At 37.1% G+C, this 13495-nt stretch overlaps 1 protein-coding gene across 10 annotated transcripts in view; it reads right to left on the reverse strand.

The window, feature by feature from the left end:
• The window catches only part of CADPS2 (calcium dependent secretion activator 2), a 544800-nt gene that overhangs the window by 160151 nt on the left and 371154 nt on the right, over nucleotides 1-13495 (reverse strand). For all 10 annotated transcript variants that reach the window (XM_065938665.1, XM_065938663.1, XM_065938662.1 and 7 more), the window contains exons 12-13: nucleotides 6723-6859; nucleotides 4235-4422 (exon numbers count right to left, since the gene is read on the reverse strand). In XM_065938665.1, the coding sequence (XP_065794737.1) occupies nucleotides 4235-4422; nucleotides 6723-6859 (325 nt within the window). The remainder of the gene's footprint in view (nucleotides 1-4234; nucleotides 4423-6722; nucleotides 6860-13495) is intronic.

Below are 13495 nucleotides of genomic sequence, written 5' to 3' on the forward strand. Positions count from 1 at the left end.
GTTTATTCTCACAAGAGGAGGTTGCTAAAATCCAGAACGTTCCATCAGTGAAGAAATTAAGAGTGTAATTACATACACACTGAAATATTTCGACTGAGCCTGCAGTGAAAGTGAAAGTCACTTAGCTGTATCCAACTTTTTGCAACCCCATGGACTATACAGTCCATGGAATTCTCCAGGTCAGAATATGGAGTGGGTAGCCTTTCCCTTCTCCAGGGGATCTTCCCAACCCAAGGATTGAACCAGGGTCTCCTGCATTGCAGGCAGATTGTTTACCAGCTGAGCCACAAGGGAAGCCCAAGAATACTGGAGTGGGTAGCCTATCCCTTCTCCAGGGGGTCTTCCTGACCCAGGAATTGAACCAGGGTCTCCTGCATTGCAGGCAAATTCTTTACCAGCTGAGCTACCAGGGAAGCCCTGCAAAACTACTTATTTTTCACATTTTTCTTCCTCTCACAATTCACATGCTTCTGGCTGGCTGCCAAAGGGAAACATATTAGAATAATGTACAGTATCAATATTGATATTGTACTTTATAATTACCCAGGATCTTCACCTTAGTATTTCCCTTTTTCTATATGATAATGCCCAGTTTCAGAAAGGTTAGATGATTTGCGCAACATGGCTCAGTTTGCATGTTTCAGAGCCAAGGTTCCAGTAGAGATCTTCTGCCTCTTTTAATTCTTTCATTGTGACAGCATGACATTTCTGAGTGACATCTGTTAGACTCTAAACATTATATAAAGTGTTATGCCTTTAAGGTCATCTTGGAACATTTTTACCCTAAACTGAGGTTCAAATTTCCCTAAAATCTATACTCCTTCTTTTTTAAGATATATCTGACCTAACTGCTGAATCAGAAACTGACTATTGACCACTGAAACTGACTATTCTAAAACACCACCCAGGGATACCTGCATAAGTACACATTTTAACCTGGGAAATGGATTTAATGTGTAATGAAAAGTGAAAGTGTTAGTTATTCAGTCTTGTCTGACTCTCTGCCAGAGTCTTCTGGCCATGGAATTCTCCAGGCAAGAATACTGGAGTGGGTAGCCATGCCCTTCTCCAGGGGATCTTCCTGACTGAAGGAATGAACCTGGGTCTTCGGCACTGCAGGCAGACTCTTTACAGTCTGGGCCACCAGGGAAGCCCTTAATGTGTAATAGTAAGTATAATATATGCGTGAACATATAAACATACCTTACATTGCACTTACAGTGTACCATCATAAGAAAAACAACAGTTTATAGAATAGAAGTAACTACGGCAACCTACAGATTTAAATCACGCTGCCTCCCATGTGCTGGCAGGAGCTCCCAGTTATCTCAGTAACTTTCCATTAACATGTGTCTCAAACACATGCATTTTCAGGGGCACATTAGCTAAATTTTCCACTTAATGTTCTCACTTTAATTTCACCTTTCTGTGTTAATGACTAAAACATGCTGATCCTATTGTGCTCTCCGAGAATGTCTATTTCACTGCAACCTTCTCATCCTCTTACATTTCAGACTTCTGCCTAAACTTGGAGGCCTAGCTTTTGACACCCATTGGTCAGGAGGAATTAAGATAGAGCCTGGAGAGAGAAGAAACTGTTTTTACTACAACAGCCCCTAACTTTGCCTATCAAAGATTAGTCATCCGGTTATCCCGACTGTCTCATGCTTGCCCTGGCATCTCACCCAAACCTTCAAAGTTTGCTGCGTGCAGAGGGTTTAATTTGGAGTAACAGGAAAAATGATTAAACTGTGTAGTTAGTGTTAGTCGCTCGTAGTGTCTGACTCCTTGCGACCCCATGAACTATAGCCTGCCAGGGTCCTCTGTCCATGGGATTTCCCAGGAAAGAATACTGGAGTGGGGTAGCCATTCCCTTCTTGAGCGGATATTCCCCACCCAGGGATCAAACTGAGGTCTCTACAATACAGGCAGAGCCACCAGGGAAATAAAAGGAAAAGACAAATGGAAGATGGATAGGCTGTTACTGGAAAAGACATTAACACAAATAATGAAGTCATTCATTCATTCATCAAATGTTTACTGAAGACTTAGATTTTGTGCTCGGGTGTTACTTTTTGTCAGGCACTCTGCTCGGAGCTCAGAGAGGTATAGGAGCTGGCTTCATGAGATGATGGATTTAATTTTCAACATGGAGACTTTAAAGCATCAGCAGAATAGTCAAGCTGCCAGCTGCAGACAGAGACCTATAGCTTAGGAGAATAATTTATTTGGAATTATCTGTATAAAGAGAGGTCAGCATTAAAGCTGTGGAAAGTGCAAGAGCACCAAGGTAGAATTTTTCACTGAAGTAGAAAAAAATTCTCAGGATGAGAGAGCAAGTTCAAGAACAGATATAAAAAAAAAATAAAAAGAACAGATATAAAAACAAAACACCATGCCACACTTGGGGTCTAGAGAAACAGAAATTATTAACAAAAGAAGTGACAGAAAAAAAATAAAATAAAAAGAGGAGAGATAAAATAGCTACACTGGGGAAAATGAGCAGCCTTTACCAGAAGCACAGGAACTTATGAATTCCACAGCACTGACATTCCCATGAGAGTCAAGAGGGTGAAGCTGGAGAAGGAGATCCAGTTTAAGTAAGCTCATCAGCAAAGTGAGGAGCTGGGAGCCAAATGTGGGAAATGGTGAGAGGCGTTTCGTGGGGAAGATGAAGAGAACAATGGAAAGGTAGCTTGACAGGATAATCATACTTAGAAAATGTAAACTATCCCTTAACATTCTTTTCTTTGAGAGGGCTCCAAAATCACTGCAGATGGTGACTGCAGCCACGAAATTAAAAGATGCTTGTTCCTTAGAAGAAAACTTATGACCAACCTAGACAGCATATTAAAAAGCAGAGATATTACTTTGCCAACAAAGGTCTGTCTAGTTCAGGCTACGGTTTTTCCAGTGGTCATGTATGGATGTGAGAGTTGGACTGTGAAGAAAGCTGAGTGCTGAAAAATTGATGCTTTTGAACTGTGGTGTTGGAGAAGACTCTTGAGAGTCCCTTGGACTGCAAGGAGATCCAACCAGTCCATCCCAGAGGAGATCAGTCCTGGGTGTTCATTGGAAGGACTGATGCTGAAGCTGAAACTCCAGTACTTTGGTCACCTCATGCGAAGAGTTGACTCATTGGAAAAGACCCTGATGCTGGGAGGGACTGGGGGCAGGAGGAGAAGGGAACGACAGAGGATGAGATGGCTGGATGGCATCACCGACTCGATGGGCATGAGTTTGAGTAAACCCCAAGAGTTGGTGATGGACAGGGAGGCCTGGCATGCTGTGATTCATGGGGTCGCAAAGAGTCAGACACAACTGATCGACTGAACTAACTAACTAACTAACTGGAGAACTAAGATCCCACAAGTCTGGGGGCAACCAAGACCAAGTGTGTCAAAACTAGTGAGCTTGTAACTAAGACTCGACACAGCCAAAATACACACACACACACACACACACATACACACACACACACATATATGTATAAATACATAAAGAAAACAAAGAGGTGATGATGAAAGAACGGTTGAGGCAAGGTACAAAGGTAAGAGCTACCTCCTTTATGGGAGGAGCCCCTGCTAGCAAAGTTTCCCTGGAAAGAGGCTGCCAGAAGAGAGTAAATAATATAAAACAAAGACTTAAGTTAAGAGATACATAGTTGTGGGGGCCTGCGTTACATGCTATTTTGTCATTTTGGTAAAATAAGAGGTGACGTGACTGGCTCAGAGTGCTAAAAGGGGATACCCGTTCTTCAAGTGTGGATCAGGGAAGGGGCTGGGAAGGGACCTACATCAACCCATCATTATCTCGCTTTATCAATGAACACATTCCACCATGGAAAAGCAAGAATCATTAGGTATTCACAAACCTGCCCACAAACCCTACCCAGACATATATATGCATTACAATAGAAATTCAGAGGACACTCAGGCGAGGCAGATCCTAGTACCAGATGGTACATAAGAACTAAAAGGCACCTTCTAATCTTACAGACACTCTCTCTGGGTTTCAAGTGGTTTTAATGGCAAAAAGACACATAAATCAGCCCACCTAAATCAACAGCATACTGATGTACATTTTTCCTTTGTGGGTTTTTTTTTTTTTTCCCCTCTTGCAAGAAGTGTTTGCTATTTAAAATCTGTTACTAGGTGATGATGGCAAAGCACGTTTTTCTCTCTTCCCAAGTTCAACCCTCCACATTTCACTGTGTGTTTGCAAGTAAAAATACCTGTTGCCGTGCACGTGAGAGGCACAGAATGCAAAGCTGTAATGGAGCAGGGTTGGGTCAATGACAGCACCGTTCTCCGAATGTTCCATCAGTTCTGTAAGGTAGCAGAGATGTCTGTGACAGCCCCTCACGCCGTAACGGGCACAGTACTCATCCAACACAAAGACCTGGCCAGGACTAAACCACCCCTGCAAAAGGAAGAACAACAACAGAAAAAAATTATTATTTTTCTTGCACCAGAATTCACTTTTCTGCAGGCCCTATTAGGTATTGTAAGCAAAAAACGCGTTAGTGTCTTTTGACAATTTTTTTTTTTCTTCTATTAGCAGTATGTTTCCTATTGTTTTTAAAACAGCAAATGCCATCGATTTTGGAACTGGTTTGGGCCACTGACAGCTTAACACCATCCTTTCTTTACTGCCAAGTGAGGCAGGGGCAACCTGCTCTTTTCCGCTGTCACGCACAATTAGTCAAATTTATTCATGGTATCTAAAATGTGGGTTGCAAACAATAACCTTCCAACAAACTTCAATCTCTATATGAATCAATTAAAAAGAAAATGGCAAAGCAGACCCGATAACTGAAATCACCTAGTTTCCAAAAGCACTGTATAAAGTGAACTGAGAGAATTTCAGTAAGTTTTAGCAGTGGTATTTAAATTATTATTTGGGTATTTAAATAGTTTGGCATTGTTATCACTCTACTGTCTTTCAATGACAAATATAACAAAGTTAATGTCTTTTTTTTTTTTTTTTTTTTTAAAAGTTAATGTCTTATAGCAATAGTTTCTGGTTCTCTTGAAAAGAGATGTTAGAGTCGGTATATGCGCTTGGTTAACAAGACAGGGCCAGGTTAGGGGGAGTTGGTTTACAAAATATTTCAGTGGATTATATGGATTAATTCAAGATAAAAAAAGAGAAAGAAGGGGGGATGCAGAGTTTTCAAAAGGGCCAGTATAATCACGAAAGAGACAGAAAAGATTGTGAAATGCAGAAAGATGAGATAAAAATAAAATGCACTAAAATTAAATAAAAAATTTTAAAAGAAGAGAAAAAAACACTAGAACAATACTGTGGTGATGGTGAAGGCACTGTACTAGACATGCTCTATATATCTTTAATATTTAGAACTATCATGCATTCTAGTTATTATGATTCCATGCTATAGATACAGAAGCTAAAGTTGAGAGGTGTTCAGTGAATTGCTCAAGACCACAGTGCAGATCAGCTGCTGAGTCAAGTTAACATCCAAGGTCATCATGAGCTCAAATGCTCTTTCTAATCACACCTGCCCTCGAGGTACAGTGTAATCCACTGTAGAGTTCTCCTCACACTCCATATGGCCTGTGGGGTCATCCACATGATCAAAACGACTTTCTGACATTTTAAGAACTAACCCCATGGAGTGGAATCCAAGAGGAAAGCGTTCCTGTTGATTATCAATCTATGTGTGCTTGTCCCCAGAAAGATAGATAAGGGTTTTGTGATGACTTTTTTTACTCTCTAATTATAAAGTTTGTGCTGGATTTGGTTTAAGCTATACAACTGCATGCTGAATAACAGGTACTTAATAGTGAGTCTATAAATAAATTAATGAACATCAGTATGATCATGGCAGTAAGTTGTTCCATTTCTTCCTGTCTGTTGAAACATCTCTGATGAGCTTAGAGTATGTTCTGTCTAAAATCTTAGAGAGAGTGTAACTTTATTGCATGCAGCTACCATGTTCAATAGCCAAGAGACTAAGAGGTGATAGGAACATGGAGATTCTGGCCAGAGGAATTTCAGAGGAATTGCCACCAACAAAATAAATCCTTGGATTTAAAGGCACAAGAGATTTTTAGGCTATAGTGTCATGCACACATTCTAAGGAGTCAAGGATTCCTTCCCTCCTAATTGTAAATTATACCTTGCATCCCAAATTTGGCTGGTTTAAACACAAAGGAGCATTTTAGCTACTCAATTTAATGCCTTTTTTTAAATAAAATAATTCCAATTATTTTTGGAGGGTTAGATAAAACTAAAGCTTTCCTCTGTTACACAAGTCATCATCATATTGTTTATTACACGGTTTCTCTCACCTGTCACTTAGGTAGTCTTTGTAGCAATGAGAGAATGGTATCACCATTTGGTGAGCAGAATTTAAACCTTAAAATGTCTGTATAGGTGTTAGTAAATCCTATCACAGAGGTTATTGCTTTAGTCTTTAGTAAAGCCTTCTATTTTCATTTCACCTTCTCCAGAGGGACCAAGAAACCACAGTTCAGCGTCTGTTCGAGTCCTTTCTCCTGGCTATTGAGTGGCACAGCAGTGATCTTCAAGTGTATAATTTTCAAATTGGGAAGCAATCGATTGGAATCCTTTATCCCTAACTCCAACTATAGTTATTAAATGAGTCAGGGATAAAAGGCTGCTTCACAACAAGTATTTCTCACTTTAAAAAAATCTCTCACTCTAACCTATAGGGGATGAGATAGATTTGTACTAACCAAGCAAGAATAGGAATCGTTCAGTCTATGATCCAAAGTCTGCCTCTGGAGTATTCTAAACAGGAAGGCGTGGTCCAGCTTGCAGGGGTTCGCAGAAATAAACTCATCCATACCGTGTTTCTGAAAACGGTCTGCATCTGTGAATTCAGAAAAGTATGGACCTTTATTTTTCTGGTTTAATAATAAGAGCAAATAAGGCTCTTGAACAACACAAAATGAGTGTCCCATCATAACAGATAAATACTCTGCTCTACATAAAGTAAGAGGCCACGAATTCAGCAAAACCCATAAAATACAATATTTTTTGTAGCCTAAATAAAAATGATAGGGAAAAACTTGCCAATCAGTTGGAAGGAGGGAATTATATTTTCATTCACAGCTACTTCAAATATCTACCACAGAAATAATCTCACCCCCCCTAATATTAAGAAAAGTTGATACATTTTAAGTATATATTTACTGAGCTGGAAAACAGCCCAGGACTATTCATAAAAAAAAAAAAATGACAACGATGGCTAGAAGCCTGCTTTCCAAATGGCAAACTAGGGCAGAAATGAACACACTTGCTTCAGCTGGATCACTTCCAGCCTTTTTTTGTAGGGAGCTCTTAATGGGACCAACTTTAATGTAGAAATGGCAATGAATGCTTCCAGGCTTCAAGTTTAAGAGACATGAAAAAGGGAACATCATGCTTGTGCAAATATGCAGACAAAGCACAACATCCCAAATGGCACTTCAATCAAAGGCTCAAATTTATTGTTCTTCACAGATTGCATCTTTCAACGCCTGTAGACCCTGCGGGTTTATCAAAAGGCAAGCTTTTATGATTGCCTTCATTAATGGTATGTTTTGTCAAAGTCTTCAATGTGAGTTCTTTACTAACGATAGAGACAGCGAGCCACACACCACCCCAAAGGAGTGCTGGGGTGTTACTACATTAGCTCCCTAAGAGATGTTGCGCATATTGGGCAAGCAACCAGCTATCAAGATAAAAGTGGGCTCTCCTCACAATGGTTGAGCTAAGCCTCCATTGTTCCTTAAAATTCACAGAGAGATCTCATTTCTAGTCATCACAAGCAGCACAGTCCTAAATGTAAGCTAAATATAGTTTTTAAAAACCTAGATGGTCCAACCCTAAAATTGCAATAGGAAAGGAGACAAAAGTTTATTGATTACACCCAATTATAGGGTCCAGCTCATAATAAAACTCAATATTGATCTGTAGACATGATGCTAACATAATCAGTCACATTTAGATATTTAGCCCAGATCATATTGATCCATGTCAAGTTCAACTTTCAGCCATATTTGTGGATGGAAGAAGTATATAATTCAAGCTGAAGGGTCTTCAGAATCACATGTTAAAAAAAAAAAGATACACAAACTAATTTATATCTCACATCAATGAAGGATATCAAAAGGTGAATGCAACAAGGAAGCAATGAATGGCCACTCATCAACGATGTGAGGTATTAGGTTCTGTCCATGAAGGAAGTGGCATATATATTCTTTTGCGTTTCATAATTGCTTATCTGAATGATTAAATACATTACATGTGGTAAATTAGAATTGGTTGCATTTAACACTGAACTAAACTGCTTTTCCTAAACTGAGAAATGAGACAATCCAACTTCTGTATTTATTCTTATGTCTGATTGCTTTTTAATATAAAGTTAAATATATGATAATGTGAAATTATACCAAATGTGGAGGCAGAATATTGATAACTGCAAGGCACACATTATAAAATCAGATTTTGTATTTTAAAGAATTTATCTTAGAATCTTCACCTCTCCATTTATCTGAGTTAAAAAAAAAAGTTTTTAGCATCACCTTTAGGAAATTATAGTTTTAAAAAACATCTGCTGAATTTTATTCATTATTTCTTTCACCAGAGAAGCTCATAACAAGATGTTAAAAATAACGCCCATTAACAGTTTATCTGTTGAGAACATGATATGCAAGAGATTTCAGAGAAAAAAATTCATAATTTCCCTTTCACTATAAAGGTTTGTAGAAGGAAATTCTTATTTTAAAATAATAGGTGTATAGTCTTTAAATATAAAAAAATTGAAAAAATTGAGTCAGTAGTTCATTTCTGTAATTAAATATTTTCAAAAATGAATTTATGAAGTATCTTTCTCATGAAATATAACTCATATATTATTAAATGTGATAAGCTTTTCCAAATTACACACATAAATGGATAAGTACTTTTCTAGCAAATACTATTTCCAATAAAAATAATATTTACAATAACAATTCAAGCCACAAACAGACTATACATTGACAGTGAAAAAACACAGAGGAAAATCCACTAAAATTTTTATTAAAAAAAGAAAATAAACCCTACAATCCCTCCAGGGCTATAAATTCGATGAAACGGAAATGTTCTCTTTGGGATTATCCCATTTTCAAACACAGGCTGTAAAGACCCTGAGTACTTACTTCTTTTCTATGTCTGATCAGCACAATTCAAAATATTTTAATGAAACATACTTCAACATGTACTACTTTACTATATTTCCATGAATTTATGAATAAAAATAAATTATAAAGGAGACAGTTTTGAACTCTCTATAGGAAACGTTTCATTTTAAAATTCTCTCATGAACCAAGGTAAAAAAGGAAAATAGCTAATATTAAATATCTAGTTTCTTATTTTTATAAAATGATATTTTCCATATAGTTTTCTCTTGGCATAACATATCTTCAATTAACTATGAGGGTAACACTGAGCTATCAATTGAATTAAATGGAAATCATGCTTTCAGTCAATTATGTAACCAAATCCAAGGCTTAAGAGGCTTGCTTTAAAACTGAGTTATACTTGATTATCTTCAATTAATGTTCATCATAACACAAAATTATGGTAACTAGTCTTAAACAGAAAGTTATTCATGGCCCTAATCAAATCTTCAATGGTAGTTTGGTTTGTCTCCTGAAATAATATAAGGAAATTATCAAAAGAAACCGATGCAATATGAGATGAAACAATGTACTGTACAACTGTCATAAATTGTGATGATTAACCTATGGACTAAGTACAGATGTTAGACATGGTAAATGAGCATGCTGGTGGAGTTTCTATGGCAACAGTTGGATACATGCTCTAGCGTCCTTAGTGCTGTCACCAGGTATGGTAAAAGTGGATGGAATAAAACTCGAATTGAGAAAGATTACTATTTACAACAGATTTAAGAAATGATAGAGGCTTTATTCAAATGGGATCTGAAAATGTAAGTTTTTCATTAATAGCTGTCGGGAGTCAAGAGATAAGATTAATAAGTAGGCTCACAGTATCAATCTAAACAGTTAACACTGACTTGAAAATAGCTAGCATAGAAAACCATGTGAGGTCTATTAGCAAGCTGGCAGATCCCACTATGCTGGGAGGGCTATTTGCTGGGAGCTGACCACAGTGAACCCAAATCCTAGGAAGGGCACCTAAGTCAGAATGTGAGAAAGGAAAAAATTAATTGAAATGTTTCTCTTTCCTTTGCAACTAATTTCAAGGATGCTGAATATTTTTCCTCTTTTCTATCCTTTTTTTCCCCTGCTGTTCACAGTGTGAGAGAGATTAGGGATTAACAGAGCAAAGGGAAGGTAAAAGAGAGTTGGAGGAAAGGGCAAGAAGAAGAGTAGGCCACTGAAGATCAGGCCATTCATTCACCTTCTAAGACCACTCATGTGCCCAGGGGTCCAGGCCTGGGACCCAGGTACCAAAAGGACTAATAAGAGTGTGTTACTAGCTGAGAGGTTGTCTCTTCTGCAAAATCTTGAGCTAAATGAAGTAGCAAATGAACCTTTGGAAATACAATAACTTGTTTTAGAATTACCCTGTGTTTAGGAGTTTGCCTGTAGCTCCATTTACCACCTCCCACTCCGATTAAATTTTCCTTTTAGCTCCCAACCTTCATTAGCTTGAAGATTCACAGCAAGTTAAAAGTGATACAAAAAACAGCCACTTCCCTTTTTATGGCACACATATAGCCTTTAATAGGAAGAGCTAATGTTTTAAAATTTTATGTAGATTATCTGGTTGGTATGTTCCCATACGTTTTATGCAAAACCTAAGAGAAAAAGTTGGTAGATACTGTTTCTTGAGGAGTCTTTTCACATCTCTATTATTAACTCAAATAGGTTTTGGCCTGTTTTGGTAAATACATTAAAAATGAATGTACGGATGTATAAGTCTTACTTTCTGCAGCAGATAACAAATGATACTTTTACATGATGACAATTTTAATCAACACATACAGACCTATAATTAAACATTTATTTTAAATAATATATTCATCATATTTTACCAATGAAGGGTGAAATTTAACTTACTAGGGTCAGCGAGGAGAATTAGCTTAAAAATTAAATAATAGTTTACAATCTGACTAAATAATTTTTTAAAAATTTGGCTTAACATTGAAAAGAAGTTAAGTACTCAGGTTCATTTTTGACACTGATTTATTATTGAAAGTCAGCTATTACTGTAGTGTATTAGGTAACAAATACTATATATTATGTTTGTGCCTAGGTGAAAGGAAAAATTTTTTAAAAGGTGCTTGCATAATCTTTTTTTGGGGGATAACAATGAAGAATAGTTTAACCAAACAATGTCTGTCAGTTTGGCAAAAGGCAGTGCACAGTTTGAAGCACAAAAACTGGATCGCATTCCTTCAGCCTTGCTTTAATTCACTTTTTTCCTTAGAATTTCTATGTATCTTAAAAGTCAGTGAAACAGGGAAGTAGAATACATCCACTTATCAGATAAATCTATGAATACACACCATTATTTATATTTTAAAAAAGATAATAAGGTTGTTCCTAATAAGTTAGATTTGATAATTATTATTTTGTTCTGATTATTCCTAACCATTCAGTACGGTTGGATTCAAAAATGAGCTTTTCTTTTTAAAGTTATAACATAGATACTTCAAAGAAAATTCAGGAAATAGAGGCAATGAATTAACAACCAATCCCTTTAATTAAACTGATCCACTGTAAATATTTTAGGTATAATTCTACCTATATTAAAAAAAAATTATCAGAGTCACAATAATATCACATATATAATTTAGCATTTTCTCACTTAACGTTATAGAGCAGTTTTGCAAGCTATAGTAACAATTTCATAGCAATTTCCTTTATGCTTACATCGATGAGAGATACTAGGTTGTTTTTACTTCCCTGTTGTGGCAAAAATAAGCATTTCTGTTTCCTAAATGACAAGGTTAATGTAAACATTCCAGTCCTGCCTAGAAAGCAGTATCATGATACTGTAAATAAGATCACGATATTACTTGAAAAAATTTTATCATTATAAAAATTTTAATATGGTAAAGCAAAAATAAGTCATAAAAATACTTACCCTTACCAGCTATAGGCCAGCAAAGAAATGAAAAACATATTTAAATGGGTTAGAAACATTTATTTCTAGTCATTTTAATTTTATGTCATTTCCTCAGTTTCCACTAATGACTCTAGAAGTTGTCTTTCCAAGAGATGATCAAGAAAGAGAGAAAGGAATAATATGGACGTCAAGGAAGAGAGGAAAATTAAGGCAAAACTACTCTCTGGATCAGTTCAATGGTATCTCTGATAAAGGTCATGGTCAGTATCTCATTTAGGTGAGACAGAAACACATTTTTCTTTCTTCTTTCCTTTCCTTTTTAAAGATAAAACATCAGGGTCTGTGAGTAAATACAAAAAAACCTCTTAACACGACTGGAACAGCTTGGATTTTTAGAACAAATTTAGCTTTTTTAAAGCAAGTTAATCAAGGGGCTAAAAAATTCAGTTCCACTTAGCCTGATCAACACTGTCTTGACAATAAATTGCTATCTAACAGAAAGATTTTGCTGGGAAGACATTATATGGCTCTCTTACTAAACTGATTATCAGTTCTTTTATTAATTCCACATCAGGAAGTCATGATTTTAATGTTCTTGATTCAGTGCTTTCCAACCACTTCTCTTCCCACTTTGACATCCTTTATAATATGGGCTTCCCTGGTAGCTCAGTGGTAAAGAATTCGCCTGCCAATGCAGGAGACATAGCTTTGATCCCTGGGTTGGGAAGATCCCCTGGAGAAGGAAAGGGCAAACCACTCCAGGATTCTTGCCTGGGAAGTCCCATGAACAGAGGAGCCTGGCGGGTCACAGTCCATGGGGTTGCAAAATAGTTAGACACGACTTCACCATGGAACAACAACATCTTTTATAACACCAGTACATGCCTTCGGTATTACTTATACTCAAGATGTAAAGAAAAAAATACTGGAACACAAGCGAATGAGGGAGACATTTTCATAAAAATAATTTCCAAGACAATGCAACCTGGCAGTTCTTAAACGGTGGTAACCTTCCCCACCTTTGTCTCTGTCCCCTGGAACATTTGACATCTAGAGAAAATTTTGGTCATTAAACCTGGGACAGTGGAGTCAATCATTACAGGGATCTAGTGGGTAGGAGACAGCGAGGATACTAACCACCCCATAATACACAGGACAGCCTTCCCCCGACCCCTGAAACAAGGAATTATCTAGCCCAAAATGACAGTCTTGCTGAGAAATACTGCTCTAACAAAGAAAACAATCACTCTGCTTCTGGTTAGTGTAATTAAAACAGTGTAATTAAAAGCAGATTAACCCTCCTACCTGAAACAACTAAAAAAAATCATTAAAAAATACTTTTAAGAAAGTTCTCAAAATTTTGGACATCCGGCAACACAGCAGAGTGATTCCTGAGAGGCGGGGAAACCAGTGAGATGAGCCTTTT

This window comes from Muntiacus reevesi, chromosome 6, assembly GCF_963930625.1.
Source record: "Muntiacus reevesi chromosome 6, mMunRee1.1, whole genome shotgun sequence".
Taxonomy (NCBI): Eukaryota; Metazoa; Chordata; class Mammalia; order Artiodactyla; family Cervidae; genus Muntiacus; species Muntiacus reevesi.